The 24,241-nt window shown below is 38.0% G+C and overlaps 1 protein-coding gene across 1 annotated transcript in view; it reads right to left on the reverse strand.

Moving 5' to 3' along the window:
- Positions 1-24,241, reverse strand: part of LOC113142728 (phospholipid-transporting ATPase ABCA1) — a 122,454-nt gene that overhangs the window by 66,073 nt on the left and 32,140 nt on the right. The window contains exons 15-25 of the mRNA XM_026327911.1: positions 20,514-20,736; positions 16,639-16,860; positions 13,224-13,428; positions 12,804-12,920; positions 11,960-12,131; positions 11,125-11,256; positions 10,371-10,510; positions 9,632-9,769; positions 5,124-5,338; positions 3,087-3,162; positions 530-723 (exon numbers count right to left, since the gene is read on the reverse strand). Of these exons, the coding sequence (XP_026183696.1) occupies positions 530-723; positions 3,087-3,162; positions 5,124-5,338; positions 9,632-9,769; positions 10,371-10,510; positions 11,125-11,256; positions 11,960-12,131; positions 12,804-12,920; positions 13,224-13,428; positions 16,639-16,860; positions 20,514-20,736 (1,834 nt within the window). The remainder of the gene's footprint in view (positions 1-529; positions 724-3,086; positions 3,163-5,123; positions 5,339-9,631; positions 9,770-10,370; positions 10,511-11,124; positions 11,257-11,959; positions 12,132-12,803; positions 12,921-13,223; positions 13,429-16,638; positions 16,861-20,513; positions 20,737-24,241) is intronic.

Below are 24,241 nucleotides of genomic sequence, written 5' to 3' on the forward strand. Positions count from 1 at the left end.
ATCCAAACTATGGAAGTGACAAACAAAACACCTACTGTGAAAAGAATTTGCACACTCACACACCAACACACAGAGACATGTACTGGAAAGGAGCCTTCATTAATGTTATTATTTACACCTATGCTTTTCCTGCTTTGACAAGTTAAAATGTCGGCAATAAAAGGGTCTTTACTTGCAATTTGCTGGCTGACTCTGAATGTGAAGGGAGACAATTATCCTCGACCTGACGATTTTTAAGTGATTACCTAACATTTACAGTTGCTTGTCACAGTGTTGCCATCTAAGACACTGGGGTAATTTAAGAGATGTTCAGCACAACTTGGATTGTTTACTTTCTGACTCTGAGAAGCAGAAAAAGACAAAAACACTCCAGCAATGTGAAAAGGAAAAAATTACAGCAATTACAAATGAACAGAAACAAACTTTGTCCGTATGTTTGTTTACTTCCTCAGTGTATATAGGGTCTCTTTATATGTGTGTGTGTGTGTGTGTGTGTATCTTATGGTTGGTAATCGCACGCTGAGCGTACCTCCTCCAGCGTGGTGTCAGAGATCCCGTAGCTGGTCAGGCCAAGGTCGGCCATGGCCAGGTCAAGCTCTTGGAAGAGTAGGGCAAAGGTCCCATCTTTGGCTCCACCATAGGGCAGTATGTAGGTGATCTCCTGACCGATGCTCTCCAAGAAGACCGCTTCAGGGACGTGGCGGCGCACAAGTAGATCCAGAGCTGTTGGAAAAGAGAGTCAAAATTACATATAAAACAAACGACAAAGGTTGCATGCATAGAAACAACAGATCTGGAAAACACACATTTCCATCCCTCTTTGTATGTTTCCCTCATCCTCTTTGATGAAATTGTTACTGTCTAAAAGCGAGAGAGTTCAAAAACAAGCACCATGCCTAGCTACAGAGAAATACTATATGTAATTGGCATCATCTTTCAAATAAATCCTACACTAACACATTATGATACTGGACAAATTTCACCAAACCTTTTTTAAAAACCACTGTGTGATGTTTAGGGATCACAACATGCTGTGACCTTTAAACACGGTCAAAGACATCACTGGACATAATTTTCCTGCCTCATCCCTTGTGAAGCTGGGTCTTAGTGCGAATCAATCAGGACAGTGTTGCAGAACACACTGCATCCATTATTGATTGAGAACCTCTCATACATAATTACTGCAGCTTAACAACCAACGGCTTGGTGCTTTATGAAGAAGTAAATGGATCGGCTTAACACCTCAGACTGAATTTGTGAAAATATGCTTGTGTTTCTGTCTGTTTGCTGGTCTGAGTGTGTGCTAATGAGAAATGTGCTATTACTTATAAATACAGATAAATATGCCTTTGTTTATGGACTTTTCTTCCTCAAACTTAACCATCATGCGTATGTCTTGGTATTTTAAAAGTATGAGCAGAGCCCCAGTTTCTTTAGACTTAATTCCAGTCATGAAAGCAATGCAACTCCTGACATATCAGGATTATTGTTTAAGCCATTTCTCTAGCACTCTATTGTAAGCTCAATAATTGGTTAATAGGTTTTAGATTTAATTTTAATTTGTACATTTCTGGATACACTACAAGACCGAATGGTTTCTCCAAGCACTTTATTGAATAATAACCTTAAAAAGAGAAAATCCATGTAAAATATAACAATCAATCCAATTGAAGATGAAAAACACAGCTATAGGGTAATGGTATGAAAATGAAGAATCACAGGAAGTGGATGCACAAAACTAAACTTGCAATAATTGATTTTCTGGCCATTTGGGGACAGTGTAAACAAATGTTAATACTATTATCACCTTTTAAGTGGGGCTTTTAGCAAACAATTGCTTGTTTACACATCACACAGAAAGTGAACAGCATTATCATTCATTTGGACTCGTATTTCTGTTCACCTGGAGATAGTAAATACAATGTTTATTCTTTCTGTTCTGAAATATCTAGCTCTTGAGCTGCTAACTGTGTGCTTGCCATTTGATGATGAGCGGTAGCAGAGTGCTGGTTTCTAGAGCTATGTAGCTGAGAACAGCTGCCTGCTAGAGAAGTGAGATAGAACCAGAACAGTAAAGTGGAGGTCGGCAAGACGAACAATGAGCTAAAACTCACTATAAAACCCTGTAAAGGGGAGGGGAGCTGAGATTCAAGTGATTATTCTCTGAAGGTTCATTACTGAGAGAGACAACTTTTATATTGTCACATTGTTTTCACATTGTCATTCAATCTGCAATCTGAACCTGGAGGAAACAATAATGATGAGGCCAGAATCTCTGCTCACAAGGTGGAAGCATCAGTTAGTTTAGCCTAGAACGATGATTATCAATTACATATCAATTACACTAATGCTATATTAAGATAATGAGGTTGTGCTCCCTGTTCATGTATTGGTTGTCATATTGTTTTTTTGTAAAATAACATTAGGTGTATATGATGCAGGGCCGATAGTCCCGACCATCAGTATGTGCACGGTCACACAGTTACACTTTCTGTTCACTTACGGTCTGGACAGTACATCTGCAAGAAAAGATGTTCTTGCAAATAAAGAAGCTCAATAATACCATATTCTCCTTACTCTCTTCTAGTATTTCACCATTCATGAAGCTCTCCCAACTCTCTGTCACTTAAAATCCTGCTTTTCCATGTGTATCTGACATCGTAGTGGAGCATTAAAGTGCACTCTAGCAGTAGTTAGAACATTTCACCAGCCTCTCAAGCCTGCAGCTACTTTATTACAATGATGATGTCTGTTGTTGTTTGTAACCGAAATGATGAAAAAAATCTATGTGCTAATGGATTTTCAGCAGACTATGCTATTTTGAAAGGTTTATAGTTACTGTTTGCCTGTTTTGGAGCTGTTTCCAGACTCTCATGTTGTTTTGAAAATGGCTGACATAAAGCTGAGTACCCTACATTGCTGTGTGTTATGGTTCCTTACACATTTTTACCATGAGAGAATTATCAGTTTTGGATAAAATACTGACATGTTGTATATAAAAGTAGGTTGTAAGATTTGTGTGTAATACTGTACATACTGGTATGGTGCTGATCCTTAAGTAGCAATGACAGAGATAAAGATAATACCTGAGGGATCAGAGCTGCTCCAGCTTTGGCTGCCAATGCCCTCATCTGGACTGCTCCTTGAAGGGCGGTCTTTCTCCTGTTATTTAGAATTGGATTAGAAAGGCTTTACCATGCTTTAGTATGTGTCTGCCTGATAACTCCTGTCTCATAATAATCAAATAATGGAAGACATCCACAAGTTTATTTTTAAGTGCTGCAAATGAAGCTGTTGCTCTAAATAAAACATACTGTTCTCAACCTGTAATGGATCATAAAAGCCACAATATTTATGGTCAAAGGCGATACACACCAAACTCAGTTCAACCAAGGCTGAATAAACCTCACTGCATTAAAATGCATCTGTTAAAACTGATCTTAATCACACTACCATGGCAGGCAGACAAGCAAAATCTGTACATTTCTATTTCCTTCTAGTTGTTGGCTGTATAACCAGAATACATTCGAGAGAATCAGTAGTCATGAGCCCTTTCCTGGAAAATGACATCACCCAGAGCAGAGGGTACTATTCTACCCTGCATGTTTATTTATTTATTTCAAACAAATGACTCTGCTCACCTCAAAGAGCCTTCAGACAAATGGTAATTGCTCTAGTCCTGCTGGCATCAGTGCATCTTGTTCATTTGCTCCTATTGATTAAATCTAAGTGTGCGAGGCACTATTGGTGAGCAAAAGCGAGAATCACCCCTCTCCCCAGTGACAATTAGTATCATCCAGCACGTAGGCGTTTGCCAATTCTCATGCTGGGAGACAAAGATCATTACAGGGGGAGGGGGGCGCGAGAGAGAGAGAGAGAGAGAGAGAGAGAGAGAGCGAGCTCTCAGCTAAGTCAGAGGAAGCCATGTTTAATAATAGAGTAGAGAGGTTATTGCTGTGTCAGAAGAGGTTGCAGCTTAAGTTCTTTTCTTGATAGATCAAGTCGAAAAGAAAGACGTCCTTCCAATAACAACGGCTTTATGTAAACTTAATTAAAGATTAAAAAGAAAGGTAACATTAAATTCTAATTTAAAACAGGAAGAAAACATAGTAGAAGATGTTTTGGGCTGAAAGGCACTGCATAACATCTGATCATACCCTGGTGTTTCTGGCTTGGAATCCACTAATCCTTTCAGTTCTACCTCATTTTTTTAAAGCAAAAATCAAAAATACAAAACTTGGTCTACTACAGGTTAAAATTACAAATTAAGACAAATAAATATCTAATTTATACGAATAAACAAGACTACAAATGTCACTACTGTTTCGGTGGCAACTTTCAGTGCTTGACATTTAGTGATGAGATGATAAAGAGGGGTTAGACCTTATTTAAAGCACAAAACTAAAACAAACCTGCTTAGGCCAAATGGAAAGTATTCAAGATATTAGTCTCTTAAACTAAACCAAGGTAACTTCTGGGAAGATGCTTAAAGCCCAAATCTTCATTGTGTCAACGAACACATCAAGCTTCTAAACAGACCAAACTAATGTTAGTGGCCTGCAATAATGGAAACAATCAAATATTCTCATTTCCACAAGCTCCTGACACAAGTATCTGCCTCATTAGTGGCTTTCTGTGACAGTAAAGGAAGTTAATGAGAGCGGTGGGAGTGAACCAGTGAAGTTGTGGGCCATAAAACCAAAACAATGAGGGAAAAGGTGATGAAACTTTCTGTAGAGCTGGGTGGAATTACTGAGAAGAGGGATAATTCTCTCCAGGTTCATAAATATTAGCGAGCCCTTCCACATTACACATATTCATTTCATTCGTCATTAATACAGAAACACTGATTAGGGCAGTCTTAAACTTTTGGTTGAGTCAACACGTGTCAAATTTGAAAACGGACGACTGTAATTCAGCCCATAACACTGGAATGAAAATCAATAAGCTGGCAATTGAGGAAAGTAGCTGCTGTATAACTGGACAATAACAGTGTGTGCTGTCGGACCAAACATCCATAAATTGCTGAAACAAGGGATGAGTGCATAAGCATTTCCCCAAGAAAGAAAATGGTTCAAAGTCCAATTATCACTCAGAAACTAACATATACTATCAGTTCGTACCTCTTTGCTCTGACTCTGTATGATACCATTACGCTGAGCTGTCATCTTTTCAGTCCCATCTTGGACCAGAGTGAGGTAGTAGCCGCTTCCAAAACATTTCTTTAGGAAGAGTGAGGAGCCACAGCAGCGCATCTTGCCATGGGAGATGATGGCAATGCGATCACCTAAGATGTCAGCCTCATCCATGTGATGCGTAGACAGAATGATGGTGCGACCTTAAGACAGACAGAAAGAGAGACATTTAATTTCACTTGAGGCACAATAGAAGTGTCGGGTGTCACACAACAGAGTGTGCGAATTAAAGAATAAGACTAGATTACATGTAAAATAATGTAAAATAAGACTGCCTGGAAATTAAAAAAAAAAAAATAGTGCTTCTGAAACATTTTTCTATTTGGACCTTGTTTGTTTTGACAACTGCCACTATGCCAAAGAAACTCGACAAGGTACCACAACTGTTGAGATGAAGTCAATATCACAGTGTCTCTGCATGGCAGTCACTTACTTACTGGATCTCCTCAGTGCAGATTCCACTCTGTTTTTATTTGCTTAAACACATATGGCAACAAAGCAAACTCCACAGCAGTGCGTGGGTGTGAATCTGGGCAAAACTGAAATTACGATAAAGGCCACCTTAAGCTTACTTTTCAGTACTCGTGTGAGATCACATTTTCTTTCAGTGCTCACTTTTGTTCTATGAGTGCTTTGATTTGAAAGGCATCAAACTGAGCACAATTGCACTGACAACTACAGCAGACATTGCAAGCTTATTCGCAGGTGTTCTAATCCTTTCATATCATGCTGTATTAGATAACACATATTAATTATCACATACCCCAGAATTCAGAAAAAAAAAAGACTAGGTCTGTAATAAAGTCACAGCATGGTCATGTCTCTGCAGTCTGCATGAAAGCAGTATCACACAGTACTTTTGATCCAGTCATGTTTTAAAGCATGAAACACTTAACCTGATGCCTTTATTAAAGTGGCAAAGAAAAAACCTTAGATGTCAGTAACTTTGAAAAGACTGTTAACTTGAGATAATTACACATTTTACAGTTAGTAAGGCCAGAAAGTCAATAAATTGTAATTACAGTTGGATTTTAACAATGCTAGTTTCATGAATCCAGGTTCGTATTTTGACAACTATTTATTGGATTTCCATAATGTCTATGGCCATCAAACCATCATGTTGCTGTTAGCATTTAGCTTAGAACCAGAACCACTAGCATGGCAGTAGACTAATGGATTTTAAAAAAAAAACTTAACAGCATGTGTTGTTGATTTATTATTATATTTTGCATTGAGCTAGTTAAACGTATCCTCACAGGTTACATTACCCCAGGGACAAGCATATACTCAGAGGTCCTTAACTGCACCCCAATGCAGCAATTTTGCCTGGGCAAATATTTCACTTTTTAGGCCCTGCAACCAGCTCAGCTGTTAAGTCCATCCCTTCTCAGTTAAGTATTGGATCTTATGCCAAGCAAGTCTGGATCACTCTCTATAAAAACTGCAAAAAATGCCCAAGTTAAATGAATGCCCACAATCCTGTACATGTAACATATGTGGGGGAAAGCCATGCTTATGAAGGGGTGGGCTAAGGAATTGCTTAATTCCTCACTGGGATGCTCAATCTCATAGCTGATTTTCCTGGGGATCAGTTGTGATTTACAAGGCATCGTCCGTGACTTGGGAACAAAATAAATGTGTTTGGACTGCTTATGGTCCAAAAAGGTATTCTGATTTATAGTGTGCAGTGGTGCACTACAGCACAAAGTGATATATCAAATGGACCTGGGTGTGTTCAGGTAAACTGGTTGTATGCACAGCAAAGTGAGGCAGGAAATCTGGTTTCTGTTTCTTTCCTATAAATGAAGTTGATTGGAATGGATTCGGTGGTGGTTGAGTAAAATATCTACTTTTGCAGTGAGATGAAAGACTGAGCAACACTGCTGTTAGTGGCATTCACTTTAGTTCAATTCATATCAATACATTTTAAAATGACCTTGCTGTTTACAGTGTGTCCACTGATTGAGAACACACAGATGATCTTGCTCTTTCGATGTATAGCAACAACATACAATATAAAAAGGCTAGTATGCATGTTCAATGCCTAGTTCCTTTCATTGTAAGAGTTTTATGTATTGTAGGTGCACATGGTGTATAATGTTCCATCTACTATGATGAAGCCAGTCCCCCCATCATATTTTACTGAGGTTTGATTTGTTTAACATTAGCACTAGCATTTATCCTAAAAACAATGGCCTTTTCTTATATTATGAAATTACATAGCATGACTTACAATCACAAAGCAGAAAATTAGGCTAATGTATTTTTCCCATTTGTATTGCAACAGACTCTCCATTCATTTGTATCCATGAAAAAAATGCATTGTGTATGGTAAAAAAAAAAAAATGCATGCAACTGCGATCAGTCGATAATAAATTGAGCTGCTACAAACACAAACAATTTTGTCAAAAAAACTTGTTTGTAAGACAAGTCTTCGAATAAAACCATTATTTTATCTATTGGTGGGATTTAAAAAAAAAAATATTTGTAATGATGCTTGCTTCCTAATTTTTTATATTGACTGCAGCTTCATACATTTTACCTCAGGGTAAGGATGTTATTCTTTCAATATATTTACTGTGGATTCAAATTCTATAGAGTACAGCAGTGACCTTTTGTTTTATGCTCTTAGAAGAATGAAAGACGACTGTATTAACTTTGACTGTTTTGAAAATATGACCTGTTTCCTAAATTGTTCTGGCACCCTGTTGTTTTTCAGCTTAATCACCTGCCTACATGTGTCATGTACCATTCATGGTTTTTGTATTAAAGGTGTGTTTTTAGATGCTCGTTGCTGTTATATTATGCTGTAATATAATATTTACGGGAATATTTGGAGGAGCATATTTATGCAATTTAACTGCATAACTACTGAGTACATCCTTATAATTAACTAGAGAGATTTTATGTTATGTGATTGCATGTGATTAAAATGAGAAATTCGGTGACTTGGAAGGCGACAACCGTACATATAACAATCTTTATTAGCTATGTAATCTAAAATATATTAGGCTGTGTATCATGTACAATATAAAGTAAAATGTCATGGTGGTAAAATGAAAATAAAAGAAAAAAAGCCTTTCAGGGCACCAAAAAGGGCTTGTAAATTGGTAAAGTAATCAATTACAATCAATAAATCAGGTGATGTAAAATGATGCTGTCACAGCAGAAACACACAAGACTGAAGGCACAAGGCCAAATGTATAAAATCCATTAAATGAATATCATCCTGAAGGCCCATTTATAATATATAGAGTGGGGTAATTTAATAGTAATCAACTTCCAGTAATGGATAATAATTAAAAATTCATAATTTGCTCATTTTTACTTTAAATCTTTACCCTTTGCAGAAATGTCCTAATGACATGTGACAAAAGAGGCATTCAAATCCACCTTGAATGCAAAGTTCTGAAGAATAATCAAATAGCAACACACCATCATACAGTATTGACATTTTGATGAGCATTTCCTACTAATTACCAGATAAATCAAGCATGCTCATTTTAACCATATAGCGAGGGTTTCATTTAATCTATGAACGCATGTACAGCATGTGCATGTTGCTCTGTACCTTAAGTTTAAGAATGAACTGCCACCAACCAAATAAGCCCCAACTGAATTGAATCAAAACAACACCCACTTCAGGGCAATCTGGTCAAACTGTCTGTGTGAAAATCCTACATGCTTAATTAGCTATGAAGAACCACAATACTAAGCCCAATTTCACCACTCAGCTTCTTCATACAAATAGGCTGCCTGTAGCTTTTTTTTTTTTTTTTTTTGCTTAATGACAAACTGTAGTAACACTGTGGTGCCAATAAGACTGGAGAGGCACAAAACATGACTCATTCAACCAGTGAGAATGTGGGTGTTTTCATTATAACAGAGTTATCTCCGGCTCCCAATTGGAGTGAAAGGACTTGATTAGAGAGAGAAAAGCTAATGACACAGCGAGGGCGGAATGCCAATCAATGCACATTAAACATTTAGACATCTGCTGAGAGAATGTGTTACTAAAATGTCCATGTCCTGCTTACAGTCACTAGCAACCACTAAGTATATAAGGCCAGAGAGTGACAAGCTGATTGATATGGCAGACAATTAGGGTCTCTAAATCTTCTTGGATTCACTTGTCCTCACTTCCATTTCAATCTGTTCTTGTGCAAATCTCAATTTCTCTCCACCCACAAATGAGTGTCACAGAGAGAGAGAGAGGGTGTAAAAACTATATCTATGCATACCTGTAAATTAAATGGTTCATTATCACTTCAACAAGTCAAACATTATTTATTTGAGTCTCATCGCTTTGTCTGGAGCCGAGTCCAATTTTGCAACATTTCTCGAAACAGCTCAAACGTACCCTGTGCACTGCTGTCAATTCTACAAACATAGAGGACTTCTAAGCATTTACTGAAGCCTTAACACTGATCCCATACCTTGTTTGTACTTTAACAGCAGTTCCCAGATACCTCTGCGGGCATAGGGGTCCACTCCTGCTGTAGGTTCATCTAAGATGATGATTTTTGAGCCACCGACAAATGCTATAGCCACGGACAGCTTCCTCTGCATCCCACCTAAAACACAGAACAACTTATAGCATCTGTGTTATCTGAGTAATGTAATGTGCCTTGGACAAGTGGTTTATGACAAGAAAATGTATAGTAGCGATGCCACTGAATGAAAATTAATCTTTCTTCTACGTAGCAGACATTCTACCTATGAACTGTTGAAAAATCCTACTATTACCTAGTAACACTTGGTCTACATTAGGTTTCAGATGTAAAATGTATACAGCTTTGGGGTAAATATATCAGGGATGTCCCTCTCCACCCTAATTGTCTTTAACATAGTGTGAAATGACTGATGGCAAGACACTAGATACACCTTAGCTGGGTTATTCCAGTCACCTCTCACAGTGAGCTCCTTAAAATGCATCCAATGTAGTGCTAATGTAGTGGAAATGTCAGCATAGATCAACCTTGAAAGTCATATTTCAGTGATTTTGCTCACAAGCAATCCATGACTGGGGACAATTTATCAAGCAGAACTTGCTCATGTCCCCAAGACAATGAATTACAACCCGCAACACCCAAAAACAAAATTTACATCTCTGTACAATTTCAATCAGACCCTCTCAGATACACAGATGCCAATATACACACAAAGAGACAACACCTGACAGGTTCTTAGCAAGATCCTTCCGCTTATGTGGTAAACCAACATCCTTAATCATCTGGTCCATCTCAATTTTCAATTCATCACGACTGCATCCTTTCAGCCTGGCATAAAAGTAGATGTGCTCCTCCACTGTCAGCCTGGAAAGGTGAAAATAATATTACAAAGCCCATTTGACTGACATGCAAGAAATGTGAACAAACAGGACATCATCTTCCACTTCTTCATATGCAGTTGTTCAAAATATCCACAATGCAACATCAAAGCACCACAGTTAGATTGTGAGTGAAGGCAAGTTCGAAATTTTATCAAAACTACGTCACAAGTGAGAACATAACATGTAATGTCATTGACGTGCATAAAAATTTTAACCCTTCTTAATATAGATGCTTAGACCGTCTGGGATTAATATTAATGAATGTAATTTGCAGGTGCTCGGCCATAATTATGATGTAGGACTTGTGTCAGGTTGCAGGTAATCAGTTTGTGGAAAGAGATAAATAGAGGAAATCTAAGGGTGAAATGAAAAAACTGAGTAATGGATGGAAAAAAATGCTATTAGGAGAAATTTTTTGCACAGACTGAACAAAACGCATTTCAAAACCAGAAAGGGGTAATGATGTGTTGGTGTGAAACATATACAGGGATTTAGCCCTTTTTATGCATCTTATTAAATTATTCTATAATTGTTCTTTTCCCTTCTTTCTTTTTTAAAATAACCACAGACTAAACATGAATATAGTAAATCACTCACTCATTGAATAGGACATTATGCTGTGGGCACATTCCCAAATATTTCCGAATACTGTCCATGTCAGTGTTGATGTCATATCCGTTGATGAGTGCTGTTCCTGATGTAGGCGGGAACAGTCCTGTCAAAATTGACCTACAGAGGAGAAAAAGGACATAAACACAAAGACTTTAGCAAAATCAAAACTGCTACCAACACTGTACAGTATCCACACCATTACCATTAACACCATACCAAAGATATACATACAATTTAAAGTAAAGGCGCCATTTAAAACAGCACACACTTCACATTTACTATTGAATATTTTGGTCTAAGGTAGTTTAACTATTTCAGAGAAGACAAATGTTCTGTATAACCCCCCAAACCTCAGCTGTAACAGTCAGTCTTACACATGGGTTTACAGTGCATCCATACAAAGCTTCAGAGTGGGACAAAGTCCTTCCTCCGTCCTTTCTGTTATTGTGCTCTGTTATGTTTCGTTACTGGGGCTCAGAGCGCTTGTCTTCCCTTCAGCCCTTAGTCTCGCTTCACTTGCTCTCACTCTCTCGCTCATTCTTTCTGGGCCACTGGGTTTTATATATTTCCTGCCATTCAAAACCATTTTCCAACCTTTTCACTATTTTCAAACAATTACAAAAGTCCAACTATTAATACACCAGCTGACTCTGTGCGGTAAATGCACTCAGATGTTGCCTTTTGAAAGCAGTGATCACTGCACTAACGTAATGACAGTACAGTCAACACTGTGAACAAGTCAGATTAGTTACACGCTGTGAAATTACATGAACTCTGAGCCAAGTAGAAAAACATGGGAGAAACAGATAATGCAACTCACATCGTGGTGGTTTTTCCAGCTCCATTGTGGCCAAGAAAAGATGTGATCTGATTCTCATAGAAATCCAAACTCAGTCCATCCACAGCAAGTTTCTTTCCATTCTTGTAGATTTTGACAAGATCACGGATTGAAACTCCTGCTTTCATATTGGGTGGTGGTTTCTCCATATACTCTATAGAAACACATGCATACATTTAAAATAAAAAAATAAACAGAGAACCAAGCAACAACAACAACAAAAAAAAAAAAAAAAAAAAAAAAAAATCACCTAAAGCATAGACATAAATCGTCTGTTATAAACCCAAACAAAAAACATCAACAAAAAGCTTTTCTTCCAGAAATACAAAAACCAAAAGTGGCTCTGTAATATTTATTGATGCTGCAAAAACTTTGTTTATATCAGTAACTCTTGCACGCTGGAATAAAACATATTTGACAAATAGAAGATGTTGTGTTTTCCACTTCTAAGTCTTAACTTATGTCTGTGAATATCCCTTTAATGTCATATTGTTAAAAAAGGAAACTGAAAACACTGCAGCTCACTAAAAGACAAAAATACCCATCCTTCACTCACTCTCCTGAATCTTAATTGGAAATAGTGTTTTCAAGCAAGTTCCTGACTTGAAACTCACTCCACCCCCCATAGCGCCAAAATCTATTATCACCCTGTGTGACAAACAAGGTGTTAATGTTTGTTTGCAACCCATCCCTATTAACTTACACTTCTTATTAGAACTATGTTCCCTCTAGTATAGGAGTGAGCTGTCGAGAATCTGAACACATAATAACCAGGTGGGTTACACTACACTTTCACACCACAAGTGAGAATTGAAAATTAGTTTACCGTTTTGTAGGCTGGGGCACTTCAGCAAACTTGGGTCAACGTCAATCACTGAGGGTCTCCCACACCAGTAAGAGGCAGTGAAAGGGAAGTACCAGGGCTTAGGGATTCCATATTGGCCTGTGGCCGAGCATGGAGACCATTATTCAGATTATAACAACAACTTGGTTTGATGTAATATTGCACTTTACGGTGTAGATTTCCTCTTGACAGCCTGCCACAAATCCTGCCTTCTTTTAATTAGAGTGAGGAAAAGCAATAAGAACAGCCTGTTAGGGTAGTAGCAATGGCTGTTGATTTAAATTACAGGAATTACAGGAATGTAATGCACAGATTAAGACCAAATTCCAGCTTCTTTCCATTTTTAGATATCCTATGACCAAAAACACTCCTAGAAAATAAAATGTGCTCATAAATCTGTACCTGGAAAGACATTCTCAATGTACCAGGTAAGTATCCAGTATAAAAGAGCATCCAACAGCATCATAAAGATGGACACGATGAATGTGTAGCGTTCTCCCTCTTCTGGACTCTTGCCAATGTTGTACCACTGGATACCGATGCCTTGCTCCTCGTACTTGGCAAAGTTATCACAGCCATAACCAAAGGCCACACATGACAATAAACTCTGAAAATGAAATGTGCAAGTAAAAACATCTCCAGTTAGAATAACAGACATTTTGGGATCTATGTTATTGTGCTTTATGATTTGTGATTCAAGAGAAGCCTGAAACCACTCTGTTGTTGCGAAATATGTGGTATGAGCCAGCAGCTGGTTACCTTAGCTTAGTATAAACAATGGCAACAGGGGGAAACAGTTACAATTCCACTGAATCTCTGCTGGTTTGCTGGCAGTTGTTCCTGGCTAAGAATTAGTCTGGCACATTACCCTCTGTAAGACTGTGAATTTTACAGAGGGTTTTACACTTTGGTTCCTTGATGGATTAAACAAAGAAGATATAAAGTGTGAACCTTAGAGGAGCTGGGAGGCAGCATTTTTCTCTTTAGACAGAGCTGGGCAAGCTGTTTCCATCTGTTTCCAGTATAACCATAGCCTTTAATTACTGAAGTCAGGTAAAGACTTCATTGTGTAGCTATGCTATGACCACCCAAAGTTATAGTATTACAGCTAGTATAGAGGAAAAAGGAACATTATCAGATGGTTTCTTTGCAATGTTGCCCCTGTAAATGATCGTAAGACTTTACGTTTAGGCTCAAACAAATAAGAGACTAAAAATGTGTGCTGCAGATTAAAATTTGTTCAATCACTTATACAGTAGGAAATTGCAAATGATGCGTTACCCATGAGACATCATCTGCCATGGCCTATCACTCTGCATTGCCATGCTGCCTGCCAGCTGTTTTATCATGCCTCATTTGCTCACAGCATTTTTAATCTGGCAGGAGCATTTGGTAAAGCTTCAGAGACACACCATCATGGATACTGTCTACCGGATGCTACATTACCCAGCAGGAAATCTAAAAAGCTTTGCAGTGATGCCAAACCTCTAGCCTGGCTGCTGACCCTGCTGGCAACTTTTTGTTTTGTCCTCCACTGCCCATCTACCACCAGCCAATCAACAGCCAGCCAGTAGAGGTGGGGGTGAGCAGCAGGGCTAGCGGGCATCTATCCTTGACATCTGTATGAACGGCTGACCATACAACAGGAGCCACTCTTTTGGCTTTTCAGAAAAGGGCATGAGTTGTAAAGCAGAGAGAACAAGCCCCTTCTGTTAAACATGTCAACACCGCAGACTGGCTGCAGATAAAGACCATCATTAAGAGAAACTGTAAAGAGGGTTCTTGCTCTTTTGAAGAACTCTTTTCAACAAACTGCTGAAAAGATGGGTAGGATCCACAACAGAGACAGAGCTGTGTATCTGTATAAGTTACCTTTAGAAACCAAAAGGGTTTTACAAGAGAAACTCACAAAGGGGTTCTCAGAATAAAATGAGTTTTGAAAAAAAAAGAGGAGACTAAAGTGGTTAATAATTAAATAACTGATTGATGGAAACTTGGAAACTATTTTAATAATTGAGTAAAAATAATTTTTCACTGTGAAATAGCAAGTATTCCCCTGTGTAAGGACTAGCTGCTTGGATATCTTTGGGTTTTGGCCATTTGGTCAGACAAAACAAGCAATCTAAAAAGAATATATTGCACTTTGGAAATCTATACAGGCATTTTCAGGCTTCCAACAGTTTCAGATCAAACAATTTATTAATTATCTGAGGGAATAGTCAGCAGGGTATTGTGATAGCAGAATTGTTAAGGCGGAAACCACATACAAAAAATGACACATCCAGTTAATAGATTTATAATAGATTTTTTAGAAAATCTGAGAGGTGTATATTTTGCAGAAATGACCATTTTTTTCACTGAATTTCTCCTGGACTGAAAGATTAATTAAAAATATTTCTGGTTTTCCAGAACATAACACACTAAAACTGAAGGTAAGAACGGGAGAATCCTGACAAAGTACAGTAGATAGGAGGTTAAATTGTGAATGTGCCCTTTCTTACAGTGGCCCTCTGATGCACTGCCTGTAGCTCTACTTTGGCACACACATGCGATCAAAAATTGCTCATATAAATTCAGGTGATCTTTTGAAATCCTGTTCCGATTAAAGACTTCATTATCAAGGACAATGTGGGGGAGAATTTGTATGCCTTGGAATGAGGTAGTTTCAGCTAAGCCAGGAGAGAAAGACACCTCTGCACATACATACACATCTCTGATAAAGTGTAAGGATGAAGTGGATAGTGGGTTGGTCAGAGGAACATTGCTCATGCTAATTAGAGGGCTAGAGGGCTATCCATCTAGCTGGAGCACTGGGAGAAAAATCTCAGCACCAGGGGAGGACCGAGCAATGGCACTTTGTGTAAAGATTAAATAAGGTTTGCAGTGCTTTATATGTAAAATGCCTACATAACCTGCATGCAGTCTATAAAAGGAAATGGGCTGAAAAGTTTTCCCAAACATAAAAAATGACAGGACTTACTTAAAGACATGCAGTCCCAGCTGCTATGTTGGTAGTGCTTAGCAAAACCAAGGTTTACAAAGTCTGTCTGTGTGTAGGATATTACTGACTGCCAGTATGAGACTATTTGCCTTGGCCATCCACATGATGTTGAAATTGACAAGAAAACACAATCTCATTGAAATTCTGGGAAAAAGCGCTTGTATGCACACCGCAATGAAGATTCAAGATTTTGTGTGTCTTTGCAGAAAGGAGAGTTTTAGGACAAATGATACTGGCACTGCCATAAAGGTCACACAGAAAGGCTACACTGAAAGTTGAGCAATGGTGTACTATTTATCCTTATCCCTTGGAGGATAAGAGAAAATCTCCAACTTCCTCAATGCTTGTCTGTTCTTTTACATAAATATTTCATGTTTCTGTCACTTGGGTATGGACAGTTTGAACAGAGCTCCTCAAATCTGTGCCAAAATATGCCAAAACAAGTGACAGTATAAATATTTCAGACAATTCCTACACGGGTCTGTTGAAAACAGAAATTTCACTGGACCCTCAATTCATCTTAGATGCAGACAATTCATACATTTTTCAGGATCCTTGTGCAGATAATGACAAATCTATGACAGATATTATTGACAGTGCATACACTTTACCAGCACCAATCAAATCAGACTTGTGCTTGTTTGAGCTTAAAGAGAACAGAAAACTGATAAACAAACAAATGTGCTGCCAAAAAGTGATTATAGTGACAAAAAATACAACCTAGCAATAAAACTCAAACCTCAGAGAGCCCTCATATATCATAACTGTAAGGGAAGATATTAAAAAAAACCATCTCAGAGCTAAAGACAGACTTACCACTCCAACCTTGGCCCGGAAACTCATGACGTCCCTCCAGGCGTAACACAGGACGTGGGGCAGGTAGAGGACAAAGTAGATGAGGCCACCACATGCTGCGGCTAAATTGGCCTTAGAGAAGAAGACGCTAATGAAGAAGCACTGGGTGATGGTGGCCAGGCAGAACACCAGCAGGAAGACAAAGATTACTGAGGGGTCACTATACTGCAGCACTTTTCCGTACTGTGTCAAAAGAAATTAAGCACAAACATTAAAATCTACAGTAACTTCATGTAAAAATACAGAACATTTCTCCAGCTTGGGCAGAAAACATTGATCAATCAAGATAATTCATAGTAAGTGGATTTAGACGATGGCTGACAGAGTAAAAGGTGTTTGTAACAGTTAAAATATTTAATACATCTCTACAGTTTTTCTGTTGAGTACACCCTCGTGCATTAAATTAAAACATTTTAAAATTGCACCACCTTACTATAATTGCATTGCATTATTAAGATGAATTGTAGTGTATTTGACCTGACTGTATAACTAAAAACATATAGATTACACTGAAAGCAGGGGCCCCAAAGCAACAAAAGCGAGTACACCTGTGACGACTACAACAAAAGTCATTTTACTGGTGATCACAGCAACAAAAGGGACTGTGCCTGTGGTTTCCAATTAAGGCTAATGGCATTACAAATGGTTAGAAAATAATCAGTGAACACAACTTTCTCCATTTTGGCCTGGATTGTGGTCTAATGAAACATGGAGCTACATGCTCAAGAACTGCACAGAGAAAAACTTCAAAAATAAATTTGCTTAGATAATATGGGATCCAACATGTTTGGCAGTGAATCCATAGCACCAATACACAATCTTTGGAGTATTTTTAATCTGAAGGTAGAGCAACAAAAACCCTACATAGGTACCCATGGCCTTGAAAACAGCCATCCAAAAAAAATACAGAATTTCACCAATGAGATCTGTACTGATTTCTGTTGGAGCTGTTTCTTAAAATCTGTCCTTCCATTAAGTTTCATGTTTAGGCTTTAGTTAAAAATAAATAAAATTGTATCAAATGGACAGGAGTTGTAATTACTTGACATTTTGTGTGGTAGTCAGGGGTGTACTCTGCTGTGCTTTATACTATAAGCAAGTCAGTAAGAATAGATTTATTTATATGGCACTTATCAAAGCAAATGGTACAAAGTGCTTTCCTGTACGTCACACTTTTACTGTGTCAGTCTGAAAGAGGACCCTTCTCATTTTAGAGAGCTACTCGTGATTCCATCCACAGCACTTTGTTGCTGATGTCTTCTCAAAGCCTAATTCAAAAAAGGCACTTTAACTGTTACAAGAATCTATTGCAATGGATGCAATTATGATTAAACACCTCACAGAGGACACTGTTACATGCAGCTGTATGAATGTTCTTTATAGAACATCACACATTTGCTCAGATTAAATCAGATCTCAATTATAAGTATGTTAGCAAGTAAAATGATCACATTTTAGTGCTTAGGTTTCACTTCAGATTAACATCATTATGTTGAAAGTCTTTGTTCGTGAGACTTTATGGCCAAAACTCTCCAAAATAATTGTTGGGTCCTCTTTGAATCACATTTGAATCATTTGAAATCACCTTCAGTATTAGGGCAAGAAGGGAAGCGCTGACGATCAGTGGCAGTATGCTGGACACTGCCCAGCTCAACCAATAGATGGCACTTCTCAGGCCCATGATCCTCACGGTCTCCTTAAGCCTTGCCTCTTTCTCAATGACAATACCTTTAATGATCATGGCCACTGAGTAGATCCAGGCTAAAGTCATATATAAGGGGAGGGAATTTGACAATGACCGCAGGAACCTGAAGGGTGGAAGAACCAGAACACATGAGACAATGACCCCTTCACATCTGCTACTAAGTTTCTGCCTACCTGATAAATGTAAACTTACATTTCCTCTTTCTTTAGATGTCAAATGCTCTACTATAAGCTAATTAGTATTGTGTCTGTCTGCTGTTTGGTGTTGAGCAGATAATGCATACTGGATTTATCAGAGGTTTTGTTTGAATTCTTTTTTTTGCTGAAAACAGATGCCAGCTGCTGAAAATGGTGCTAATGAGAGCCATGACATCAAACCAAAACAGTAAAATTGTGGTAATAAAACCAAAGCAACGATTCAGAAGATGCTAAAACACTTTAAAGCGCTGAGAGGTTGGGGATAATTCTTTTGCATGTAGTCATTTGCTCCACTTTCAATATAAAAATATTAATTATAACTACTTTAAGAATGTGGCCAAACTGTACAGACCGTATTAACACCTATCTGAGTTCTTGTCACATCCGTAAGCGTTTTGATTGCAATGCGCTCTACATGTATTTGTACTATTGTCTCAGGGCTAAGACAATACAGATATTTGTGCACAACAATTTGGAAGGTGATCTCCTGTTATTTAACAAGGACATAGTGTTTGGGAGAGAAAACGTACTGATCAGTGCTGATTGGTTTCCCAACCAAACACACTGATTCAGCTGGTTTCCACATAAAAAATGCAACTGGTCCTCCAGGGAAAAGAAAACAAGTGTAAAATGACTCAGGTGCTGATGAAAAAAAACGGGTTGTTGTCACACTTAATTCATGTACAGCTTTGTGATAATCACAATTTGATTTGCAATTATTATTAATGTGCTGAAAATGGATGTGAAATTATCATTCAGAATGGGCCCATGATGTGAATAAACATCCTACTTGTGGTTGCTTCTCCAAGGCATTCAACTAACCTAATTTATTGTTATTAATGTTTACAATATGTTGATCACTTGCAAACACATTAGGCTGATGGGAAATTCCATTTCACCCAGCTGTTCAAATATCAGTTTTTATTTACCAGTCAGATTTTCCAATTAAACTGCAAAAACTGATTATGCTGATCTAAAGCAGTCATTTTTTAAAATTTCATTAACAGTGTCTACAAAAGAAGGAGTTGTTGAGGGATGAGCTCTATCTCAGTCCAATAATGCTGCTTCATATGTCACCAAAAGCACAAAGGGTCTCCCTTTAAAGATGATGCATTGTTCATCTTTCCTAATCAATCTTCAAGCAGGATCACTTTAACACATAAATAAGACCATTATATCCCACAAAATCTGGTTCGACAGGGGGGTCATATAAACGACTAAACAACAAATTATATATGACATAATGTAAAACAAAACTGCACTGAGTTCCACTGGTAAAATATAATTAATCTTAAATCCAATCATGGACATATACAGAAACAAACATTTACTTCTCATATTATATAACAGAAACCTTCCTTTTGTCTAAGACACAGAAGAAGAAGTGATACAAATAGAAAAAAACCCAGAAAAAAATGCCCCTGATATGATTTTAATTTGACAGATTTGCAGGTTTGTTTTCATGCTCAATTAATAAGCCCAGGAAGGCTGATTTGAAACATCATGGATGATGGATTAATTCAGTGGTCATTAAGTGGTTATGATTAATAACAGCAGAATACCAAAACACAAAGCATGAACAGTTCTCTGACTTGAGTGGCCCAAGACAGCATCATATCTTACTCCTACTGCTTTGGTGAGATTCAATGTGTTTTTTATGTTTTACTTGCTTTACATTGAACAATCAGAGCCATTAAAAACATTAAAATGTTGATATTCTTTTAAAAAGGACGTTTTTGAACACCATACTTATACTCCAGGAGTATGTGAAATAATGCAGTGGCTCTTAGTTTAAAAATATTTGGTACATGTTGCAATGTGGCTGAAAATTAATGGAATTTATGGGAGTATTTAACATTAGCAAACATGCACAACATTGACGTGATGATGGTTTGTGTTTTGGTATTTTCCATACAGCATTTATTTCTACTGACCTTAACCATGACACTTATGAGCACACAGGGAACTGTGAGAAGAACAATGTTCTCTGTGAACCATGCAGCCCAAAGGGCTCCGTTCTGAATGCCAACAGCACGCAGCACTTCCTTCAGCCGGAGTTCCTTCTCCAGCACCAGGCCTTTGATGGTCATGCACACAGTGTACATAAAAGCCAGGACCAGAAACATGGGGAGGATGCTTCCAATACTCTGGATGAAGCTGGTTGTAGAGGAAAGCAATCAAAAAGGTCATGACTGCATTCCAACAAAGGAAGCATACACAGACAAAGTCTTTGATATGGAGCAAACTCCTGCCCCGATGAATGCATTTTCTAATGTGCTGCTCCTTCTTGTGTATACACACCCAGGTGCAGGTTCATTAGCTACACCTATTTAAAACGAAGCCAGTCTAACGTAACAGTCCTGAAAAAACTCTGCCTTCATGAACGTTACACTGTTCATTCAGCTGCTGCTCTCAGGTTGCACTGCATTATGCAAAAAAGTGTTTCTTTTATTTAGCCCACCCTCACCCCACATATATGAAGTGGACAAAATGATAGAAGCACCTGTCAGTATAATATAATGTGCAAATTGCACATGCATAAGTTTTAACTTGCAGTATATGCAGATAAGTTAGTACTTTCAGCATACACCAAGTAACACTAATATTTTCAGAAATTCTGTTTAATAAGAATTTATATAGCACATAAAACCAGAGATTGCAAATTGCTTTAAAACATAAAATATTCAGGGAGGTCATATCAGAAGTGAAATTCTCCAACAGCAAAAGCTCTGTACCTTTTAGTCTTACACTTTGATATGGAAACTGTCAATAGGATCCTTCCTGCTCATGGACTTCAGACTGCCTGCAGGTTGGTATGGGTAAATTAATTCAGATGTAGACTGAGGTCAGGCTGTGAAGTGCTTTAAAGGCAATAACCAAAATCCTAAAATCAGTTTTGTAGCAAACTGGTAGCCAGTGTATAAATATTAAAAGGGGAGTAATAAGAGGTCTTTTCTATCTTTTTTGTTAATAATCAAGCTGCAGCAAGGAGATTGTGAATCTTTTTCTGATTTATTGACCATTAAAAGACCATTATAATAATCTAAATGTGAGGAAATGAAATCACATGTGATAGCTTCAGTGTCTCTAGAGCTCAATTTCACAATATTTTGAAGATGAAAAAAAAAAAAACACTGAATTACTTTGTTAACATCCATCCATTCACCCTGTACCCCACAACCTGGTACATTCAGGGTCGCAGTGAGTCTGGAGACAATCCCAGCTGACACTGGTCTATTAAATGGCCAACACATACAAACCAACACTTCAGTCCTAAAAACTCTATATAAGGTTAAGGTTTGAATGAGAACCTGGATCCTTGGTGAGGCGACAGTGCTAATCACCACCCCACTGTGCCGCCTGACTTTGCTAACATGTAGCTCAAAAAGAAAATCACTTCAAGTCATCCCAGACAAACCCTCCCAGTGCTGGAGACTATTTAACAGAACAGTGACATCAAGAGTATCGTCAGGTCAATATCAAACCTGATAGTGAATCAGCAGTCCTTATGATTTATTTAGCACTGCAATAAGCAAAGTCTCAAAACTGCAAAGTCTGGACCCCCAGCAGAGAAAGGCAATCTAGAAATTTGTCTGTAGTTGTTCAGTTTTGATGGCTAAAGATCAGACTCTTAAAAGAGAGGTCAAAGGCAGGCGGTCCTCCGATAATTAGGAACACCACCAGAGGAAAGTGACAGCTTTATTCTACAGGGCATCCAGAGGGCAATGACATCTAATTCTTGGCCGAGGAATGTAAGGGGAGAAATATCCACAGGTCTACCTGAGAATTTGAGCACTGATTCAATGTCTGTTAAATTGTTATGGGAGATTGGTGTGAAGGGAGATATATAGTGGCATGGTTAGAACTGGGGACATCCATTTAAAAAGTTAGGAGCCACAATATTAAATCTAGACTCAATGACCATGTTAAGAAGAAAGCCTTAAATATTTGTCAGTGGTGGATCTACAGTGACTAATACTGTGGTGTTGAAAAGAACTCTGTAATTGAACTCCTTATAAGTTTGAATTAACACAGAAAAATGTTTGGATCATGCATTTTTCTATCAGATGATTATAGGAAGTCGTCAATTCTCTCATTACCTGATGGTACACTTCAAGGTTTTTTCATCTTCTATTTCCAGAGACAATATCATTAAGACAAGATTTCGAGGTGTACTGGGGTTTATGCTTCATCATGCAAATTAGCTTAGATATAACAACATGACCAAGCCTAAATTTAGCAGGCCTGTTGCCCCAACCCACAGGAACAGCTTAAATATGGTTCATATTAGAGTCTGTAAAGGGCAGCATGGCCACGTGATTCAAGAGGTATGAATATTGCTTGGTCAGCCTGGAAGCCTGACAACTGCTCCCAAAGAGAGGGTAAACAAAATGAATAGTGTTGTAGTATAGTAATATATTTTGGTGCCTGTACAGTGAAATTAAATATGCTTGGTGTACCATGTGAAACCTATGACTAATCAAAAAGGTAAGATCAAACTGATTTTGTTTTTCTGACATTACATTGACCAAACAACCAATAAAAAAAAAAGAAAATCAAGATTAACTTGTAACAATCGGCTCATTATTCAGAACTATGCCACATAAATGTTCGGATAGCTCACATTCAAAAATAAGCAAAACCAAACAAATTAAGCAATGCATTGCAAAAAACGAGAAAACATCCACAGCTCCTTTAGAAACTAAAGGCTCTGACACTCACCAGGGAGGCCTGCGGTTTCTTCCCTGGCACATAGAGTGTTGCAAAGGCCCTGAATGGGCCTTAAACCAATCTTTCAAAGAACACAACTAATTAACTTGATCCTCAGCAAAGACTGAACCATATTCCAGAGGAAAACACCTTCTAGACTGTTTTAAACAGCACATGGCAAGAGCTACTCAACACAAGTGTCTGATGCCCTGCTTAAACTTCAGTCACAGCTTTTCCTCTTCTTCCCCACCGTTTCCAGCTACCCCCTTCCTCCATTTTAAAAACTAAGCCACACCTCTAGCTGTGTGGTGACTGCACAGGTGACAGGAAGTATTATCAAAATAAAAGTCAGGGTCTAAACCCCAGCAGCTTCACCTTGCAAGGTTTTTGTCTCGTGAACTTGTTGTGAGTCTAACATGCCTAGTCTGCCACAAACTACTAATAAAAAAATAACTGCTAGAGCAGCAATAATTACAAGACAAAAAGATAATCAGTTGATCCATGCATATTCTGTTTTAAAAGTTGCATTTTCTTAACTTGTATTTCTCTGGCAAAGTAAAACACAATGAAGACTCTTTTGCATATGCTGAATATGTTATCATCATAAGAGACAATTAAGACAATCTGAGGTGCATTAAAGGAATGCAATGCCATTTGGGTGTTTTCATTTTCATACTGAGCTAGGCTTCATAAACTTGGTGCATCAGCTCAGTCAAGCCATTTACTATTGCACCTCATGCCAGAGATGATCTATGATTTGATGCTGTTACAACACAATAAGGTGATATTAAACTGGCTTCATAATGCCACCAAAATGCCATGCCAATATCATCTCTTCTGCCAATATAACAAAGTGCTTCCTTTGCTTTATTAGACAGTGAAGGAGAGATAGCAAATAAACTCTGACAAACTATGGATTTCACATATCACCTATGCTTGCGTTCTATAAATA

This window comes from Mastacembelus armatus, chromosome 18 (assembly GCF_900324485.2).
Source record: "Mastacembelus armatus chromosome 18, fMasArm1.2, whole genome shotgun sequence".
In the NCBI taxonomy this organism is placed as follows: Eukaryota; Metazoa; Chordata; class Actinopteri; order Synbranchiformes; family Mastacembelidae; genus Mastacembelus; species Mastacembelus armatus.